The sequence below is a fragment of the Amblyomma americanum genome, chromosome 6 (genome assembly GCF_052857255.1).
Source record: "Amblyomma americanum isolate KBUSLIRL-KWMA chromosome 6, ASM5285725v1, whole genome shotgun sequence".
Classification (NCBI taxonomy): domain Eukaryota; kingdom Metazoa; phylum Arthropoda; class Arachnida; order Ixodida; family Ixodidae; genus Amblyomma; species Amblyomma americanum.
In genome coordinates this window covers 50,737,540-50,759,958 of record NC_135502.1, presented here as the reverse complement: position 1 = coordinate 50,759,958, position 22,419 = coordinate 50,737,540, and the positions used below count along the sequence as shown (strand labels likewise).

At 46.0% G+C, this 22,419-nt stretch overlaps 1 protein-coding gene across 1 annotated transcript in view; it reads right to left on the bottom strand.

The window, feature by feature from the left end:
• The window catches only part of LOC144136783 (ATP-binding cassette sub-family G member 1-like), a 33,113-nt gene extending 15,750 nt beyond the window's left edge, over positions 1 to 17,363 (bottom strand). The window contains exons 1-6 of the mRNA XM_077669406.1: positions 16,699 to 17,363; positions 9,932 to 10,054; positions 8,396 to 8,513; positions 6,885 to 7,071; positions 6,169 to 6,314; positions 2,849 to 2,972 (exon numbers count right to left, since the gene is read on the bottom strand). Of these exons, the coding sequence (XP_077525532.1) occupies positions 2,849 to 2,972; positions 6,169 to 6,314; positions 6,885 to 7,071; positions 8,396 to 8,513; positions 9,932 to 10,054; positions 16,699 to 16,825 (825 nt within the window). The 5' untranslated portion in view covers positions 16,826 to 17,363. The remainder of the gene's footprint in view (positions 1 to 2,848; positions 2,973 to 6,168; positions 6,315 to 6,884; positions 7,072 to 8,395; positions 8,514 to 9,931; positions 10,055 to 16,698) is intronic.
• Between the last annotated feature and the right edge of the window lie 5,056 nt (positions 17,364 to 22,419).

Genomic DNA, 22,419 nt, shown 5'->3' with positions numbered 1-22,419 from the left:
GATATTTAGACGCAGGGGTAAAATATAATATTAACGTATTTTGAAGATGCGGATTATATATTGGTGCATTGTCGTCGCTAATAAAGAAACATCAAAGTGTTCTACATTAATTAGTTAACGATGGGGCAGTAGGTAGTTGTGCATCGAGAAATCTCGCGTTTGGCCACGCATGTTCGGCTTGACGTTGCATGCATCTAGACTGAGGTGTGAACAGCGTCGACACCATGAAGGATGCCTCTCTGGAAAATTAAAACGAAGCAAGTATTACGAACTTTAATTTCTAATGCGCAAATTGGGGCACCGGCCCTCTTGTTTCAATGACGACCGTTGATCGACGGACAACACTGTAGATACATATCCATCACTCCTGCTGCGATTTAACTAACCTTGTAAGCTCAAGCTTCAAATCGTGCTCACTTTATCGTCTCCTACTGCTCTCGTCTTTTTTTTTTCATATGCGCCTGTACTTCATGATTTTTACAAAACGCTGCATAATAAAGTAAATCATGACCATGCTTGGTATTCTCGCTTCTGTTAGCTTTTCCTTAACCCCTTTTCGTACCTTTTTTCGTCTGGAATATCTTTGACCTTGATTCCATAAATTAATCAATAAGTATTATCATACCTGTGCTCCCTGCATAGACAAAAATTAAGATTCTGGCGTCGATTAATAGCAGTGAGAGAGAGGTAAATTACCGTTCCTGTTTTTTAATCGGTTTGAGCTTAGTGCGGTAGGCAGCCAACGTATCACACTGGCAACGTGACCCCAGTCGCGTTTTCACGAAATACCCGCCCTGCCATTAGCAAGTATTGCGGCCCTTTACGAAACAGCACAGCCCTATAGAGAAGAAGCGTGTACAACGAATACCGCGATGAGAGCACGCCAGCTCTTGGAGCTTGAATTTACGGTGCCTTACATATGTAAGTCGTCGCTGGAGAAAACCAGCAACGTACTATCAAAAGAAAAAAAAAGAGAGATCTCTAGGGTCACCAGAAAACCTAACAATGCAGCAGAAGCACTCTAATGTGACTGCAATATATGTTATTGCCACTGGCCTTCGCCTCAACAAACAGGTTCCTTGCCGACACATGCTCGGTTCTCCTTCGCCAAATATCAGTCGCCTTTCGACATCGAGCACCTGGAAGCGAAGTTTGCGAAAGCGGCACACGTTGCTAGTGACATCGTACAAACTTAGATGAAGTAGGGCTGCAGAGCTTCGAATCGCTGGGGGCTATTACCATGGCCACTGGACGTTCAGATCAAGAGAAAATGTGCAGTTCATTATCGGTCACCTTAAAGAAACGGGCATAACGGTAGCGTGGCCTGTATGTTTTCAGTAACTGGTAGTTTCTCGATGAGGAATTTATAAAGGTGATAAACGCATGGCAGCTTCGCTACGGTAGACGAGGCGTAGTGGCCTCACGAAGGTTTATTATTTACATTGAAATTGTAATTTAGTTATTTCATTACTTTAGGGACGTTTTTTAATAGCTTGTTGTAAGCTATATTTTATTTACAACGTTCTTGCTAGCACTGACCTGGGTAGTACTAGGACAGGATGCATGAAAGAGACATTGTAAACGACGCATGGCTTTAACCAGGTCGCCACTGAGGTTGCGTCGCGTCCACAGTGAAGTGTCCCGCATTCATTTTCTTGGAACTAAGGAATATCCTTTTCGAGAGTATGCCGCATTGGACTTGTTGGTTAACATACATCTTCGCAGCAAAAAACGAAGGACAGTAAGGAATAAACGAAACAAGCGCTGACTGGCAGCTAGTAGTTACGAAGAACAGTGAAGAAGAAAGAACGCAGACGCTGGCTGACAAATAATAGTTTAGAAGCTACCAGTTGTCAGTAAGCGCTTTTATCGTTTATTCTTCACTGTCCATCGCTTCTGTTGTACTAAATCTGCACGATGACTATTTTATCACTCACTGCAACTGGAGTCGTAATTTACGAATGCTTATTACTGCAGTTTTTTTTTGTCTCACGTGACCTAAACATATCTTGGACGTTACAGCAATCGATCGGTCGTTGAAACCAATTCCGAAACGGCATCAAGAAATTCAAATATAAATTATTTAGTGGCTGAAGGGGAATACCAAGAGGTAATCTATGCGCGCTAATGTCCAATGCATCATTTCAAGGAAGAAAAGGCGCAAGCAAAAATTTGGTGTCTATGTAGCTTTAACGGTTATTCACGACTTGCCCGTCACCCTACTGACACCCCTCCAGCATACAGCCTTTGCACAGCTCCCCGACCCTGCACCACATGTTGTGGGAATTTGCCAGCACCACCCAAGCCGCTAAACCGCATGTCCTCAGGGGCTTCGTGGGACGACTGCCTGTCCTCCTTCTTGCCCGACCCTGCAGGGAAATTTGCAGCCAGCGCTGGCCATTCGTACTAAGATGTCCATCCAGGATCGCGTACATTTACTCTGTTTTTCTTAAGTTTTATGAAGTTTTCTCTCTCTCTCTCTCTCTCTCTCTCACGGGGTGAGTGCTCTCTCTTGCGCCGGCAAGCAAACTCGTACATGGCGAGTGGAATCATCATCTCGGAATGTAACGCTTTGAGACATGAAGGTACCAAGCATGCTGAACTATCACGCTGCTTGGTTCCTTCATGTCTCAAAGCAGGAGTCATGGCTTTTGAACTTTTCGCTTAGTTCGTAAATTACAGTACTTCAAAAGGGTCACTCGTGGTCACTCGTGGTTACATTTGCCCTTTGCCGACAACTCATGCTAAGTCATTATTTTATCTGGTCACGTGTACCGCAAATAATTAAGGTTAGCAAAGATGCCTGCATCCCATTTCAAGTTGCGTGACAACTTTCAGTTGAACTCACCGCGTCGAAGTAGGAGAAGATCTTGGCGCTGGGTGCGTGTATCGAGCAAATGACCGTGTGTCCCATGGCAGCCATGTTTCTTAGGGCCTGAACACACATGAGGCCCGAAACATTGTCCAACCCGCTGCATAGTTTGAGAAAAATGAGGGGAAAAAATTCGCCGTTATTTGACATCAGGTGCACTTGTTTCGATACACATTATGCTGGACATTCCACATCAACATAAATGTAGCTACACGCAGTTACAAGGGAGTGATTTATAAGAAAATAATGAACAGAGCGGTTAGAGTATTGACCCCTTTGAATGTACCATAGAAACGCGCACATCTACTATCCCCTCCGATCGATGAGCATTTTTCCTCGCAATGAAGATAAACTGCGTTGATGCGGAAGGAAAACTTGATTATTAATTTCGCTTCTCGGTGTTCTGAGGCTGCACATTGCTTTCCGGCACTCGAAGAGTGCTGTAGTGCAAAGTGTACGCTTTTCACATGAACGCTGGGAAACTATAACTTGTCTGCCCTAAAAAAATACTTCTGAGTCTTTAAATACATGTCCCCTATATCCCTCGGAATACGAGAAAAAAAAACTCGTATAAATATTGTGCAAGGCACCAGTTCACACTGTTCAGAGCAGACAAAATCTACTTTTGCAGCCTGACTGTGTACTGCATCAGAACTTTACAGACCCTTCATAGAAGTCAAGTAATTGAGGAATTAACTGTGCATACAGCGACATTATTATTCGAGAGGCATGCAGTGTAAACAAATTTTGCATGATAGCAAAACCAGAGTTATTCGGTACTCTTCTCTGGTAATGAAGCTTCCACGTAACGCAATGGGAGAGTTTTGCACGTTGTTAGGAGTAATCCGCACCACTTCCCAAGCGCCCGCGTGCGAGCCAGCGGGGAAAGCGCTCGCCATTTGTAGTGATGTGAGGCTCTGGTATCGCGACGGATTCACACGTACTCCATAGTTGGTTCCGTGTAGCGTGTGTGAAACGCTGCTTGAGGCATCGACGACGAATTCCGAAGAATCGCTACGCGCCGTGCTGCCGCGTCGGCTGCAGCACAACCGACAAAAATATGTGGTTGTTCGCATCGTCGAGTGACCGCGAACAGCACCCAGTGCTGCAATGGGCCTTGCCACGGCAGGAAACCGGAGCTATATCTTCCGGCTCACAAAACGCCCGTGTCTAAGAAAAGCATTCTGACGTGTGCGATATCCTGGTGACGTCCAGGATGTCCTCTCATCACAGCGCGAGAGCTGAGGAAACTTGGTGCTCCCACTCGGAAAACTGGGCGGACTTGCAGACGCTGTTCTGGCTAATCTGGCCCGTAATAGTGGACCCCGGTTTATTTGCCTACGTCGGTTTGGTATCTCAAACGTATATGCGTCAGCAACGCGAAGACTTCTGCCGGGAGTAGTCGCCTGATCATGACAGGGAGGAAAATTGCGTCTATGTTGCATTCGACCGTCACCAAATATTATTAGGATTACGTCCTTGATAAGCGAGCTGTATGTGCCTGAGATTTGCTTTAATTGTTTTCAAGGTATACTAGTGAGTACAAACCGAGATGGAGGCGCAGCTTGGCAAACAATCGTAGGAGGCTATGTGTTGTGTCTCGGCAATGCAGAAAGGGATAACGCAGCCGCATGCGTAACGAGCGACTTCGCTACTGTCAAGTGAAGTGCTATTTTCAGGGATAACAGGGCAAGAAAGCAAACTGTCGAAAATAGTGCGCCTATAGCTCTCACTTTCATTCCATACGGGATGAGTGACGCATATGGTCTTTTCTTTTTTCGATAACTAAAGTATATTTTATATCTCGCTCTAGGATGAAAAAAAATAATGCACTGGCATTTGATACATGCACGACTACTCATTTCATAACTTTTCAGCATTTGTCGAACACTTGTGTGCTGCGGGAATGAATAATTCTTTGCAAAAGTGTATAAAATTGCTCGCGCCACCGCGGTGGCTGAGTGGTTATGGCGCGCGGCTACTGGCCCGAAAGACGCGGGTTCGATCCCGGCCGCGGAGGTCGAATTTCGATGGAGGCAAAATTCTAGAGGCCCGTGTACTGTGCGATGTCAGTGCACGTTAAAGAATCCCAGGTGGTCGAAATTTCCGGAGCCCTTCACTACGGCGTCTCTCATAGTCTGAGTCGCTTTGGGACGTTAAACCCCCATAAACCAAGCCAAACCAAAATTTCTCGCCTCATATTCGCTGCCAGCGTTTGCCTTAGAACGCTCGTGCAGTGCTGCGGTAACTTTGGTCACGTGATCAAGGACTTCTAAGCTCGGTGGTAAAATTTTAACTTCGTCGCGGCGGCTCAGCCAACTGGTGCCTTCAGAAACATTAGTTAAAAAACGCGGCGAGTATTTACAGCTGAACTTCTGAGCCGCATTGGGTTATACCATGAGGCTAGGTACAGGTTGCGTGCGCAGTCAGCTCCTGTAAGGTTAGCCTGAGTGTACATTCCTAAACGCCCCTTAGTGTCAGCAAACTTAGCTCCTGCACCTTCTGACGAAAGTCCCTAACTCCCGTAACCTTAAGCCTTCAAATGATGCTACGAAAACGCGAAGGCATAAGAACCGCGGTGCTGGTTTCCGTCGCCGTCTTGAACGTAACATGGGTGCTAAAGCTAATGACAGCCCATCTTATCAGACAGAAAATTCTCACTCACATTATGTATAAGCATGCTGTATGGCATCTCTTCAGCCGCCTCTACTTCGTGCCATTAACAAATCATGCTGTTTATCGCAATCTTCCTCCAAATTTCCCACGAAAGGCCCAACGAAATATTGGGGGTTGCCCCCGTGGCTTAGCTATGTTCCCACTATAAATATTGCTGGTCGTTTAGCATTGCTAAGCACGAAATATTGCCCCTGGCGTTCTGTTCTTGTATCGAAGTTATGCGGGAGATTCATGACCAACAAAATGGTGATGAACGACTATGACAAATATTGATGTCTGGCTCGTTCGTTCATATTCTTCTAAGGTTTTTTGTAGCAATGAGTGTCACTGCCCTGTTATCTCTTCTGTGTCCCTTTGAACCTCGATATCTCCTTTGAAATATTGACACTTGATTGCCAGCTCTAAATTATAATATATACGAATTAGAATTACAATAAATTATAGTTAAATTATTCTTGATCACGTCAGTACAATTTAACTGTTCCTTTCAAACTTTAACAAACTATATTGTCGACACTGGAGAGGTAAAAAAAGTAGAGCATTTTTACTGCATGACACGTTTAAACGGAGAAAGTAACTTTTGGTTCGGCATAAACGTTTCTTTTGACCCTTACCCTTACCTGGTGGGTTCGTCGAGGAAAAGCACAGGTGGGTTGTTCACGAGCTCTTGGGCGATGGCCAAACGTCTCCGTTGGCCTCCGGATAGATTTTCCGTGCGGGTACTACGGCAGTCGTCCAAGCCCCATTGTGCGATGGAGCGTTCCACCTATTCATATACAAAGTGTAGGTCGAATGAGGCTTTTATACGCCTATTACTGATTGCGGAAAGTAAATTTCTATAAAGAATCAAACTATTTGCTAACATAAGGATACTATCTTTCCAAATTGCTTCAAGATAGAAGAAATGCAGCCATGATAGTCCTGAACGCAACCCGTGAAATTCTTGGTACGTTGGGAAGTTAGCACTGTTAAGCTTGGAAATGAGGCTTGGGTACTCTTTTAATACGTTACTCTCGGAACTCTCGTATTTTCTGAGAAAAACTACAGAACCAAACTGCTCTTTCCTGGTTGCTCACCAGCACAGATTTGGATAAGTAAGTGCTGACTCTGAAACATTGTAAATTCAAACGGAATAGAAAAGAAAATTTCAGGAGAGGTTCGCATCGAAGAAACAGTTGAATTGAATTTCTTGTAAGAGACATTATTGCTCTCCTAATCAGAACATGCATGCCAACAACAAAGAAATAAAATGTTATAACCGTGGCTAAATTAATCGCGTGAAATCGCGTGGCATACAACGTAAGGACTGATGAGGGGCAAAAGAATGCTCTAGTACCATCTTTGCTTTCGCATGTTCCGACAATGTGGGCATGCGCAGTTCGACGCTCATGGAGATGGCCTCGTGAACGGTGAGGGCAGGAAGGAGCCGATCTTCCTGCATGACGTAGCAGCTCTGCTTGTTGAACAGCGCCTGGTCGCGCACATATCCGTTGATCTGCACTTCACCCTTGTATCCCTTGTCGCTGCGTTATGATAAGGAAATGGTGCCGTCAAGGATTTGAAGGACACACGCATGCAGCGCATGTGTTTGGTTCTCCATTACCAGTTATTCTGATGAATTCAGTGGTGAGAAAATAAGATAACTTCGTTGCCATTCTAAACAATTTAAAGACAGTTGATTTACAGGATAATAAATTTAGCTCTTAATTAATACGACGACAGGAGGTCGGCTGTTGCATTAAAGAAAAGTTGGTAAAAAATAAAGGCGCGAGAAACAAAATACCGCAGGTAGAGAGCCAGGAGAAAAATGGATTACGGTTTACGGTCTGGGGTTCAATGTCCCAAAGCAACTCAATCTATGAAAGACGCCGTAGTGGAGAGTCCCGGATAATTTAGACCCCCAGAGGTTCTAGGTTCTTAACGTGCCCTGACATTGAAGAGTACAAGGGAATCTAGCTTTTCGAATTCATAATAACCACTGGGTCATCGCGGCGGGTTGAAATGCATTACGTTAACGAATTCAGGCAGATTTCGTTCCTGATAATCCACAGTTGCAGTGCAACCCTCTTTTTCTACTCAAACCCGGGTAAAAAGACCCTTAAACCGTGGATATACGGCTGAACAGTGACAAACGAAGTGAACCCTGCTATAGCGCGTATTATTCGCTGCACACTATTAATGCGCTTGGTGCTCAACGACATTTTCAAAAGTTACAGAAAGCTCTCACTCGACCAATTCTTCCTAACTAGGAAATGAATACAATAAGCTGATCAAAATATCTTCCCTACTTCACGTTTACGCTGAATTTAGAAACATGCAAAAAAAAAACGGGAAAAAAATTTCTTGTTTTTTTGAGCAGCGCTGTGGAAAAGGTTCTCAAGAATGAGCAGCTTTAGTAACGTGCGCGTATTATTTAACGTTTAACGTGGTGCTGTCTCGTTCAAGTTGATGTTCATGTCCTTTCAAAGTTTGTTTAGCAGCTTAGGTCACAAATGTGTTTATTTTTTGCTTCGTGCGCGCATTGAGCGCGGTTTCAGGCGTGCGTAGAATGCATGGCAGAGAGCGCCGCGTCTTCTGCTAGCCCCCATAACGAAGGAATCACAACGAAGGGTTGCATTGATCGGCAAAGCATTCCAAAGAGTGGCTTAAGTGGAGGGAAAGTACACTGAATGACCTGCGCGCCGAGTTCTAAGGGGGAAAACCTGTAGAGCTGATGACGTCTTCTTTCTTTCTCTACACTTGGCGCCGTGTGAAACATTCATCGAAGGTCGTGGCGGCGCAGAGATGAGACAGGATAGAAGAACGAGCTTACACTGCGGATTTCTTGAAAAGGGGCAAGGTACTCACTAGAAGCCAGTGAGGAGGTTGAGCAGCGTCGTCTTTCCAGCGCCAGAGGGACCCATGATCGCCGTCAGCGAGCCCGGCGGCGCCTCGCCGCTCAAGTTGTCCACAAGGGTCGTTAACCCTAGGAAGGGAGAAGAGGGAGGGGGACAGGTCGCACGCGTTTCGCCACATCAGCATGCAGGCAGCTCGTGATTCAGCATAACTGAGCCATTGGAGAGCGTACTGCAGTACGAATGTATGCAGGACGAATGTGAGCGTGTATGTACGAATGTGAGCAAAAAAAATTTGCGGGGGTTTAGCTCTGGTTAAACCTGGAGTGACGCGATAGCTGCAGCTGGCCGAGTGGAACTATGCTCAGTTGAATTGCAAAGTCAGTCTTTCGCCCCTCCGTTGTTGTTGTTGTTGCCTTCGTGACATGGCACATACCCACGACGGGGGATTGGCCAGGGTTCAGTGGGGAGACCCCATAGAATAGGGTAAACTGGTGTCAAGCTAATGATTGTGCCTTGGGTGAAATTTCAGAGTAACTTAAAAGGAAAGGAAGAAAGAAAATATCGGGAGAGAATATTTGAGGATTAAATATATGAAACGTTTCGCTGGGCGCCCCTTCTTCATCTTCGTCTTATTTGGCACGGCGCATGCGCACAGCTGTGGCAGCTCGGTTTCTCCGGCGCGCCGCGCCGCCAGTAGCAGTAGCTTTTCCGCATCACGTGGCTGGTCACGTGGCTGGTCACGTGACGAACGACATGATCAGCCACGGCGCCGCGCCGCCGGCAGCTGCTCCACACCACGTGGCCAACCACTTGACAGCGTGGCGGCGCAGCCACGCTAAAGGCTCGAACTGCTACCGCAATGTAGCTATCGCTACAAAAACAGGTGGTCCACCTGCCACCTATGTCACGTCACCTTGTGACGTCATCAAACCTGCCCGGCGTGGCAGGTTCATGGCACTTAAATAATAACAGATCGCGAGAAGTTGTTGCAAAAGAGCTAACCGGGTTTAACAAGCCCCACTGGTGGCTGTGTTTGAAACCTGCTGGGTCAGTGGCGCATCGCTAAACCAGTGCACCACAGCGCCAGGAATGGCATGAGGACTCCCAATATACTTCCGAAGGAGAGAATTTTCGGAGGAAATAGCCACATGAGGACCCCCACAGTCTATGAATGCAAAGGAGAGAATGACCAACTCCGCATAAATGGGCGTGTAGGCAGAACCTGGGCGACAGATAAGGAGTGCTTGCGCTGGATGGATCTCCAATGCTATCGCATCGCACGCTTAAAGTAAGGTTAAGGATTATGACATAGTGAAAGAAAGTTCAACACTGGTGTCGGCGAAGTGATACGCAGAAAAGACTCTAGGCCGCTGATTAATGCTATCATTTGATGCCCTCAAGTTTTTATAGTTAAAAGATTAGTGGGCTTAGTTAGCCCCAGTACAAAGCAGGGCAGTAGATATAATCTGCGTAAAAGTTGGTGCAGCACATACGAGGCGGTGGCGTGAGCTGCATTGGTAAAAAAAAAAGAGTAGGAAAAACTCACGCTTTCCGGTCTTCACTGTGTAGGTGAGGTTTTTCCAAGCGACATGGATGCTTTCGAAATTGCGCAACCCATTCGCTCGACCGTTGCACACTTGGACCGCCTTCCCGTCAGCAGTTGCAGCACCTGCAGGTGGATCTCAGGATCAGCGTTTGATGACCGTGATCGAAGCACTTTCATCGTGTTGTCGAATCATCCGCTTTGCACCCAGTACAAGTGACAACTACATAACGCCTACAAAGCGTGCTGCAAAGGTCTTTGTTGCGTTTAGGCAGGCTTTCAACACCAGACTTTCGAATGTTCTTTAAAGTAGCATTGAATCCAGTGATGCATCCTCCGTTGCCTCTTACTCGACATGAGCATCACTTACTTGAGAACGCAGTATCTACCTCTACAAGCAGATCCCAAAGCAAGATGCTCCCATGTTTAGTGACTATTCTTGAAGGCAATAATTAAATGATATCACGTTCGTATGAACATCAGGTAACTCAGTTGCAGTTTATGCACTAAAGCTGCCCCTAAGGCTCGTGAACATCACCGGATTATCAGCAGACGGGCGTTTCTTAATTTTGCCACAGGACAGATGCGGCCGCCGAGGCCCGGAGTCAAAATGCGGCCACGTAGTGATTTGCAGTTTATTGTAACATTGGCTTAGATTATCGACAACGCAATTTATAGGGTTAAATCAAAACACATGGTCATTTGTCACCACGGCATTTTCAAAACTTGCTCTTCGCGTTGCACCATTCACAAAGAACAGTACACCCCTCGTAATGCTTTCAGAACTGATAGCCCATACAATTCAAAGACGGACACTGGTTTTTGCAGCCGTTTTGTATACCTAGCACTATGGATGTTCAACGCTGTACAATAGACAGATATACGCTATTCGAAGAGCGCGCCGTGTACTAACTAGAATATTTAACTGAACAATCACGAAAAGTTTGAGCGGCTTTGGAGCTTAAGCGGAGATACATGGGCAAAAAAAAAATTGTAAACGTATTCCTGAAGTTAAATTAATCTGAAATAACGCCTTGGCGCTGTTTTCAGTTAAAAAAAAATTCTCCTGGCAATTACCACGAAGGCGAAACCCAACGCACAATAATTAGTCTTCAAGAAAGACCATTTGGTTTCGGCGGCGAAAAATGCGATGGCGTGAAGAGTTTCTATGCTTCAATTGTCCACGGCCTTTACGTGAGTGCTCTTCCCCAAGGCCTGGGGACCTGGCAAGCGATCGCCTTGTCGAGTGCGACCAGTACGACATCGTTAATGCGGAGCAGCGCGTGCGGACATCTACGTGATTGGCTAAACGCCAGACGTGGAGGCATTGTCGGTGAGACCGGCCCTGATATGATGTTCGTATACGTGACTTCGATAATGCTGCGGGAACGTGAATTCCTTCTAAACAGTCTTCCGGGTTGTGTCGCCCCTGTCACAGCTGGAATACACAACACTCTCAAGAATGTAGGGTACTACAGTTACAGAAAAACTCTTTCCATGCGAAATGTACTACGCGGAAGAACCTAAGCCACTTAATGCAGCCTGCAGGGGGAAATGTCCTGAGGCGCCGGGTAATGCTGGAGGCACGCACTGAAAGCACGAAATGCAAATCGTGCACACAGTATGCACGAAGCGTGTCGAATGCAAAGGGGGACAGTTCGTTGCATTTAGCTACGCAGTTGCCTACGAAGCAATCATCTACATTATTACAAGCCCATGCGCCAGCGTTTAGGTGGGCCGTTAAGTTTTACAAAGTACTAATAATGGTAAAATAAAAAGAAAGAAAAGCTCGAGGTGCCTAATTCCATTATGTGTTGGCATAGCGGTAGCATTCGAAGCTGTTGATGCTTTCGCCAGAAGTGAATGGCGCAGCTTGTGAGACCCAGCTTATTATTCCCGTACACCTTCACGCAGACGAACCAGGTCTGGTGACGTCACTGCTCGTCTGGCGATGTCACTTCCCACCAACCCATGGACATTCTCTGTGACATCACTGTCTGGATATATCATATTTGGTGACATCATTGATGAAGTTACTGTCCGCCAGCCAATCAGCATTATTCTAAACGCCGCAAGGCGCCGGGTTTGTGCTCCGACGACGGTTCTATGCTATCCCGTAAAACGCGGTTAGGTTGTGTTTGTGGAGTAGGTACCCACATCTCATTGAATAGAGTGTGTTCAACGAAACAATGATAGGCAGCAATAGAAGAAACTCCTTGGAACAGCGAGTGCGGTGCCCTCAGCTGGGTCAGCCGCATTTGCAAGATTACGCAGACTGACCAAATTTAAAGCTGGACTAGTTTGATCGACACACTGCGCTTCGATGTTAATGCAAGAGCTTCGATCAGGAAGCGCGCCCCAAAAGGTAAGGTAAAGCGTTGAACTTTTCTTAGCAGCATGACCTACGAAAGGAACATGAAATGAAATGTGCTGGCCGTTTATTTTTTTAGTACCGGATCGAAGATGTCAATGGCAAAGACTAATACGCGTATGAATGTGCCAATTCGTGCCGCTGTAAAATCTTAGACCCTGCATGAATTGTGGTTCCATCTTGAATATAGTTTCTATTGCGTAAGCTTCATGTCGCGTGTGCAGATGCGCTCAAGCCTAGTCACGTAGCCGCCTTTAGGCTACGTGACGCAACCCCGTCGGCACGCGATGGATGAAGCTAACGGAAAATGCGACGAGCTTGTGTCTAGTCACGTAGTCATCTGTAGGCTACGTGACTAGACCCGCGCTCGTCGCTACACGACCGTTGAAGCTGACGCAAAGGATACGACGCTCCAGAGGCCGTAACAGGTGAGACAAGCTTTGTACTCACCAGCCCCGGAGAACACATTGAGGGACATAAGCAGTATCTGTGATACTTCGTGAGGTAGAAACACACATGGAACGAATATCTGCACGACGCAGTCGCACCTAGCTGTGTCGTGAAAACAGAGCGAGTGGTCATAGCCGAAGAACTTTCAAGGGCATTTCCTCCTCGGGTAGCTTGTGAAGCACATTAGAGCGCACTGTGAAAAGAGATTAGGATGATGGATCGGAGCAGCGATCCATCAAGCGACGCTGGAGGAACGCACGGATATTTGTTTCAAAACAAAAAGAGAAACAGGAAGCACGTGTAGCATGACATCACTTGGAGGAGGGACTGCTGCTTTGACAGAGAAATAGAGGAGTTCGGACAGACAACAGGAAGAGTAGTTGGAGAAGTCTGACGAGAGAAAGAGAAGCTTCTGAAGCCAGTTGAGAGGAAAGGATGACATGTCGCGCTTACATGTAGGAAACTAACAGCGTAATAATATACATCACGGGACGCGTGTCTGAAGTAAGGGAAATAAATCTATTGCCTACATGTGCGTGCACAAACAAGACATCTTTGTGTGTACGAGGAAATGTAAGGAACGCAACAGATGAATACGTTGTGTTGCATGCGGTAGTAACGTACAGTCATTAACAAACAAAAAAAAACTGCGGGATCGAAGTTAGCAAAAAATTTTCTTCACTTCATCAAGCAAAGCAGGCCAGTGAAAGGCATATATATATATATATATATATATATATATATATATATATATATATATATATATATATATATATATATATATATATATACAGACGTGCTCCAACTACGGGAAGAAATTCTAACTGACTGGCTAGCGAGGCAAGGAATAAATATTTTTCCACCCTAATCCGAATCTCGCATACTTTTGTCAATCATTGAACAAGAAGGGTGCCACACTTCCGCTTGTCCCCCTCCCTCTGACAAGAACGCCGGCACGAAAAAAAAAAAGAAACCTTCAAACGCATTTCCACTTACGGGAGAGTGCAATGGTCGAGCATTCGCACTATATTATTTAATATATTTCTCGCAAAGCACACGACATTTAACACTAAGTATAACACAAAATAACGCGGAGGCTAACGAAAAGGGTTCAGCTTAAGTTGAGGACAACGCAGCGAGCCATGGAAAGAAAAATGATAGGTGTAAGTTTAAGACATCGGAAGCGGGCAGAGTGGGTGAGGGAACAAATGCGGGTTAATGGCATCCTAGTCGACATCAATACGAAGAAATGGGCTTGGGCAGGGCATGTACTGCGAAGGTAAGATAACCGCTGGTCCTTAAGGGTAACGGAGTGGATTCCAAGAGAAGGCAAGAGTAGCAGAGGGCGGCAGAAGGTTTGGTGGGCGGAGGAGATTAAGAAGTTTGCAGGCATAGGGGGGCGTAGGTGGCAAAGAACAGGGTTAATCGGAGAGACATGGGAGAGGCCTTTGCCCTGCAGTGGGTGTAGTACGGCTGACGATGATGATGATGATGATGAAAATATAATACAAACATAGCGGTAAGACTAGGGCCGTCGGACTTCAGTCACCAGCACTGAATTGTGGCCCACGCCAACAGCCTCTTTTCAAGCACAGTGCGCTGCATGAGATTGAGTGTCCAGGAAAAGTTCATGAGTATGCACTGACAGTCTGGCTGTCGTTGAATTTGGATACTGAAGAGGGAAAAGCTTCAGATTCAGAGAAGGATTAAGTATTCCGACAAAAAAAAAGTCATGCGTCCAGCAGATGCAGATATGGAATGCGTTCTAGGAAAAGCATTAGATGATCTCGAGAATGATAACTAAAGCTGGTGTTAACTGACCGGTGAGGACACTACGTGTTCGTGAAAGGTTTTTCTGTCCACTTACTTTCATGGAATACCATCTCTGACTCTTGCTGGGCAGCCAACATATAGAAATTTTTTTGCTCAAAACGGAACAGGATACTTTTCGAAGTGTTTTCGCATTAGATAAAGGCGCACTCAGTTGACGTCTGGTACACCTTCGATTGGCGCAAAAAATAAGATAAGCTGCAAAAGCAGATTCAGAACATCTTGCATCCTCAAACCTCATGACATGCTCGTGCAAGTGCGCTGCATCATCGTCCATAAAAAATAAAGAGAATTTGAACACTGCTCACTCACTAGGGCGTGGACAAGGCAAAGACAGCCAATACAGCGCTGTGAAGCAGTAAGAGAACGCCGTAACAAACAGTACTTGACACTCAACTACAAAACAGTGTCTGCTTGGGTTACGGTTAGCTACTTTCTGGGGTAAAAATTAAAAAAAAAGCGTTGCCAACATTCCGATATGTACAGAAAAAGGCAGATTTTATTACACAAAACTACGAACAAGAAACATGGCCTTATGCGAACTAATAAAGGGAACTATCCTCCGCGTGACGTCCCGGAGTAAGTTCAAACAAATAATCGCTGCACTCTAGCTGAAATAGCAAACTGCACTCCTCCTGACGTCAAAGTGCGAGTGCGACTTAAACACTACAGAAGACAAGGCAGCGCAGTATATACAGTAAAACATGGAAACAATACTCCCTAAATAAAAAAAATGCATAAACCAGGATCACATTTAAATGCCAAGAAGCCTGGAACTATATCTACAGATGTTGCTAAAGGCGCCGACGCGTGACATCCAAGTCGTAATCCGAACACAAGTAGTGTCGAGTCGATTAGGGAGAGGGCGCGAAAAAAGGATTCGTCAATCTGTACGGGAGGGACTTCTATGACAGGCTGTTAGAGGTGACAGCGATGAAGTATAATACAGAAACCTCGCGCGCGCGCGCGCGCGCGCGCGCACACACACACACACACACACACACACACACACACACACACACACACACACACACACACACACACACACACACACACACACACACACACACACACACACACACACACACACACACACACACACACACACACACACACACACACACACACACACACACACACACACACACACACACACACACACACACACACACACACACACACACACACACACACACACACACACACACACACACACACACACACACACACACACACACACACACACACACACACACACACACACACACACACACACACACACACACACACACACACACACACACACACACACACACACACACACACACACACACACACACACACACACACACACACACACACACACACACACACACACACACACACACACACACACACACCACTGACATTGACAAGGTATGTACGCGGATACGTAGAGTAGATTACGAAAGTTGTCTCGACAAGGTGTCCGCATAAGAAAAGTAATACAACTGGGTTCTCCGGCACCATTATCAGTTACATAGACTGAGTGAGCGGTGAAGCGCGCATTTGTTTTCTGCAAATTCAGTACAACCCTTGCCGTGCAGCAACAAGTTTCAAGCTGTGGTTCACGGCTACAAAAAACTACGACTTTCTATGCCTCCGAAGTCGCGTAAACTTTTTCAGCGGGTTTGTTTAGAGATATACGCGGTAGTGAGCCAACAATATTTGGAAACATACGCACTTTCCTTTTTGTCAACAGTCTTAACTCTTCAATATTGTTGTCACTGATATAGAAGGGCTAAAGTGCCAACAATCCATGGATTGGCCCGAACATTCAGCATTTCACGCTCTCAGCAAATTAATAAAAATCAGACAGCGACCGCTTAGGAAAGCTGCCTTTTTTTTTCTTGCGTAATCCAGTTTTCACAGGGGTTCTCAGGCTTTCGCGAGTCATATTACTGAGTTCTGCATCTAGCAAAAAACAGAAAAAAATTGAGACCTCAAACGATGGTGAGGTTCAGAGATTGAATTGGAACCCGACATTACTGCAGCAGGATATACAACAGCAGCAAATGAAGTAGCGGCGTCTCATCAGAAAAAAAAGAAAGAAAAGCAGCACACGCGCAACCGTACTTACAATTTTCCCCGCTTGCATCACTGACGGCACCGCAGTCCTCGTAAGATGCCCACCAAGACCTCTCAGCTCCGCAGCTGTCGGACATGCGACAAGGGACGGTCGTCGGAAGCACTCCGTTGAGGCCCATCACGAGGCACGCCGACGCGGCGAACACGGCACAAAACACCAGTGGACTACATTGGAGCTGAAGATTCCGCCACGCACCTCCTGCAGCTGCAGGAACAGCAAGGACAACGCGAAGCGCGACGGTGTTCCGGAGAGCAACTGGCCTCGCACTCCTTGCCTGGCGCGCTCACACGCTGCGAGGTGTTTTCGGAGTTTTTTTTTTCCACACAAGAGCCACCGGCACACGCTCGGAAGCCAGAAAAAACAGACAAAAAAAGAAGATGTCTGTCGAGAGGAACGCTGGAGGTGCAGTCGGTTTTAAAGCGAGAACGGAAGCCAGCCCGTCAGCGTGCTCAGGATTTCGTTGCTACGCGGGCACAACTTGAAGCAAAGCTTCTACGAAATGGGCCGCAAACGCGCAGACGGCTTGAGAGCTCGCTCGGGAAAGCGCGCACTTGGATCGCTCGGCCTCGGCGAGGAGGTGAACCGGAGTGGGGGAGGTGACCTTCGTCCTGACGTCACGGGGCGCGCACGAAGGTGAACGCAATAAAGTTTTCTGAACTCGGCCGCCGGCATGAGGGCGAGGAGAGCAGGCTAGCAGGAGACCGGTGGCGAACTCTCTGCGGCAGCGGCGGGTGTTTTTAATCGCTCGGGTCATGGTACGCAAGTGTCGAAAAGTCCCGCGCGCTTTGCGAAGCGCCCCGGCCTGACTCTCGCATGGCGGGCCGTCGCTCGGCCCTGTCCAGTCCTCCTCTCTTGTTTGTTAGTGTAACGCAGGAAACGCCGCGCCAGAAATAGCGCCGTACTTGAATATATGCGCAGAGGCCTTCACCAATCAGGATTGACGATGCGCTCCAGCGAACGTGACTCCAGCCTGTCGTCCGTTTCGTCAATACCGTGCAGTGTGGTGCTACACCAATCAGAAGAGATTATGAACTCCAGAGAACATGATTCAGGAAGAGCTCCACCATTTACGAACACCTATCGGTACCGCTCAGAATAGTCATTAGACCGCACTGCGGCACTAGTCATTGGAACTAGGCGACCTTGTGATTGCATCTTCGGACCATTCTCTTGAAGTGCAAAGCCGATATTGATTAGAAAGCATTTTAAGAATTTAACAGCGTTATGGATGTAGAGACTCATTAGATTTAGACTGCGAGACTTTAAACATGATCGAACGTTCTGTGAGGTCAAGCCGAACAAGTCTCAGGTTTACGATAGACGTGCATGATTTCCTCAATTCAAAGAAATTGCAATGGGAGACAGCCAACTTACCGCAGGGCAGGTAACCGTCAATGATCGCATCAGCGCAGGGTCTGTCCATTCTATCCTTCATGAAGACATCAGAATGCGTTCTTTACCCTCAAGATGGGCTCCGTGAACGATTCCCAGCGAACGCAACTTGGCTTCGCGTCTTGCTTTCAGCTAGCGACAGTAATGAGGAAATATGTTAATCGAGATGTTTTGGGAAAGCAGAGGGGTTGTGTGCACTCGCTTCGTGCTGTCGGGTGCGATAATAGCGGCTAAGCTTTAAGAAGACACTGTGCAAACTTAGTTTAGTCCAATATACGGAAGCAAAGAGCCGCAAAAGACAGCACTTGTGCACCTCCAGTGTGAAAATGACATGATTCATAGAGTGACTCGATCGTGTTCAGCAGTTACTTCGTGGCAATGACTTCGAACTGTTTTTCATCCTCCATACTTTATTGACGATTTTTGGCTATTTGCCAAATCTTAAAGAGTGTGCTCGTGGTTAGATATTTGCAAGCCATTTTTGTGATTGTGCAGTACGAGAGAGAGACACGTAAGGAAGTATTTGGAGCCGCCATCAAATCGTGGCGGCATCGCTAAGAAAACCTTAGGCCTACACATTTAAGAACAAAAACAAAAACGCCTAAGAGAGGTACCTGGAGTCAAGGTCTTTTTTTTTTTTTCTAAAACAAGTTGGAGACTTTAAGACTTAAACGAACCCTGCAAAAAAAAAAGAGTTGGTATCAGCTAATCAGGTGCAGCGCCCACAAAAACCGTTTGAAAACAGTAAGTAGCCGGGACAGATTACTATCGGATCGGAAGATATATATGCACCTACATCAGATACTCGACACTCATAGCTGTCCAAATAAACTGTTTTTCAGCACCATCATATTTCTGCACTATAAGCGGAGTTGGACAGACGTTTCAAGCGCCTGTGGTGCTAGGCGTGGTTGGCGAGAAACGAAAACTATTATTATTATTATTATTATTATTATTATTATTATTATTATTATTATTATTATTATTATTATTATTATTATTGTTATTATTATTATTATTATTATTATTATTAAACGTCTGTGATAAGCTTCGGAGCGCGGCCTGGTTGCTTTTCTATATAAAATCTATTGTCCTTTTCACATAAAAAAAACTATTGCGCATGCTCTGGTGTACAGCATTCTCCGATATGGGATTACTCTTTTTGCTTTTTTCTCATCCATATTGGAAAACAGAGTTCACACTTTATTAAGAAACATACTAAGAAATGCAGCATATAACGCCCCCTTTTCTGCTTCCGATAATATTTTCACAGCCCTTGGTCTTCCATGCTTTCGAACACTCTTTGTACAGACTGTAGTGGTACGACATTTCTGGGAAAGCAATTTAAAAATACGTCATACAGCTTCCCGAAGCCTGCGTAGTACCATTCGTTTGAGGTGCCGCGCTCAGGCCTCAGCAAGGTATGGGGAAGCCAGGCGCTGCGTTTATGTTCCCCAATTTTTTAATGATTTGCCAGAGGAAGTGTTTTCCGCAACATAAAAAAAGCGCTAGAAATCATGGTTCACTTATTGTAACATGGTTCCTATATTCCTGAAAAATATTGATTATCAGGCACGAAATGGTAAATACTGTTGTCTTAACGTAGGTTTCATTGCTGTTTATTTTCATTTCTTGTTGATGTTACTTTTCCTAACCTGTTACACCTTGGTCAATATTCATTTCGTGTTAGTATTGTGTTGACATGTTGTGTTGATATTATGTTCATATTTTATGTTTATATTGCACGTCCATCTCCCGACTTTGCCGGGCCAAGTCCCTCATGTTATTAGAGGCTTTGACAGGCCCGTTTCATTGCCCTGTATATGTTATGTGCAATAAAAAATTTATTATTATTATTATTGTTATTATTGCCTTGAGTGCTGTTATATTGATCACGGTACTAACGGTCCTCAGGCAGAGAAGCAGAAAATAAAAAAGCAACGAGCTCCTTGAATCCTCTGCGCTATACAGTGACGTTGGAAATAATCCAGTTACATCAAGCGAATATCCGCTATTGGTTAAAGCAGAGGAGACAATAAATGGAACACCGCTTCTGCGTGACTTAGTCTCTTGGTTAGCTGATGAATCCCCTTCGAGGTCACCGCTGCACAAAACTTAGCGAGACAGAGCTCAAGTAGCAGTGTGACCCCGCGGCACGCCTTGTCTACAGCCTTGGCCTTGAGCGCACCGTTTGCTGCAGTTTATTCTGGGCATTTACATCGTTTCGCAGGCACTGACGCAGGCATGCGGTTAGCACGACACGTTTATTTGCTCACCTTTTTTCTTGACCTCGCCCAAGAAAAACCCGGCTTTAACTACGTCTGTCCCAACGCTCTGCGCACTGCGATACGAAGAAGCAATTATGGTGCTTTGCCAGTCTTGATCCCGACTCGCTTTCGTTGCTGGTAGGAGTACGAAAGCCGGAATAACGGGCTTAAGCTGGTAAGCTTCGCTTCGCATCAATAGCGTGTAGAATAATTATATGTGGGAATTTTGGACGCTAAGCGCATACCAGGTGATACTCGAAAATTAGGAGAAGAAAAGGAAGAAAGCGATCGTGAGAAAAAAGGATACAGAAATTTATCAATGCTTCAGGCTGCAAGCGAATGTGAATTATTAAGCTTAGCATGAAGAAAAACTTAACGAAGTTAGAGTGCAGAGTGCAGGGAGGGAAATTTTTGTGGGGATTGCGGAATAAGTCTGTTTGCCAAGACGAGTTAAGGGCAGGAAGAATATAAAGAAATACTGCACGAAGAGCGGGGGGGGGGGGGGGGGGGGGGGGGGGTGCCTCTTGCAAGCAAGGAATACTCAAAAGCACTGCCTTGCGTTTTCCGAGAATCTGTGCTGTCCCTATATTGTTTTCATGATTAGCGTCTGTTAGCACTTTATACATCTATCTGCCCACTAAAAGATATAGTATGCGCTGTCCATTTTTTTTTTCAGTTGGATATTTCACAGAAGTTGGGAATAAGGCAGATACTGGTGATACGTTGCACACGAATTAGTCAGAAATGAAAAGTATGGGCGGTACATTTATATTCAGGGCAAAGCTCTCTGGTCTTAAAGCAAGGAATGACTATTCTCCAGTGTGAAGGCCCCTCGCCAAGCCCCTGCCTCAAATCCCAGCTCGAAGCCGCCGTATTTCCCGGGTCAACTAGCTCATTCTACCTCCCCGGCATCAGTGCACATGCCAGGAAGCTCTGGTCAAGAAAGCCGCCGCTGGCCACAGCGTCTTGACCCTCGACTGGATGCTGCAGTAGAGACGCTTTCTTCTCTACCTCGCAACGATTTACTCAGCCTTCCGTACAATTTCCACAAGATCGCGGTTTTAACGCCATAGCGTCAAGGGTCCCGTGCCGCAGAAAGCCGGAGTCGGCATCAGCATCGGTGTTGTTGGCCGCGAGCAAAAAATTCACAAAAAATCCCCACGGAAGCAATCTAGGAGGTAGGTAGGCCAACTAGGTCACGTGACCTTCTGAAGTCGTCGCAATCTGTCCACCTAATTGTGAGCAAAGTGACTACCGTGGCGGGCGGCAGTTAAGTTAATGACTGGTCGCGAGGGGTTTCTCGGAAAGAGCAACCTGGGTCTCACAAGCTCCACCATGTGGCAGCACCTGCTACATATCTCGGGGCGGTGGCGCATCGCTTCACTAGTGTGCCACTGAGCCAGGACTCGTACGAGGACTCTCGATGGATTTACGAATGTAAAGTAGAGAATGACATAACCCGTTAAGACACATAACGGTATCTCGTCACACCTTTAGGCGGAGCTTAAGTGTCCCCTCCAGTTTTTAAACTCGGTTATAACCAATCACAGCCTTACACGCATTGCTAAACCAATAAGGCTGACTAAAGAGCGGGAAAACAAACTGCGGACTGCAGAGCATAAGAAGAAAGGGAGAATAATTAGAAGAGAAATAAGCAGCCTTCGCTAACAATCCGTGCTTTGAGACGGCATTGGGTTATCATTTTCTACTTTGAAACCCTAAGTTCTTCTTTCACTCCCTCCTTTATCCCTTCCCTTACGGCGCGGTTCAGGTGTCCAAGGATATATGAGACAGATACTGCGCCATTTCCTTTCCCCAAAAACCAATAACTAATTAAGTTCTCTGCGAGATTGGGAATAGTGACTTTTCGACGTCGCTGCTCAAAGAAAACCGCGTATTTTCTCGCTAACGTGTAACAATCCCCTCCGCAATGCCTCTCGACTAGGAAGTATCTCTTGTACGTAGCTTAACAACAGTAACTTTCAGAGCGAGAAAGAGAGTGGCTCAGGTCGGAGAAAAAAACACGAACTACCGATTTTCTACCTGATATGGA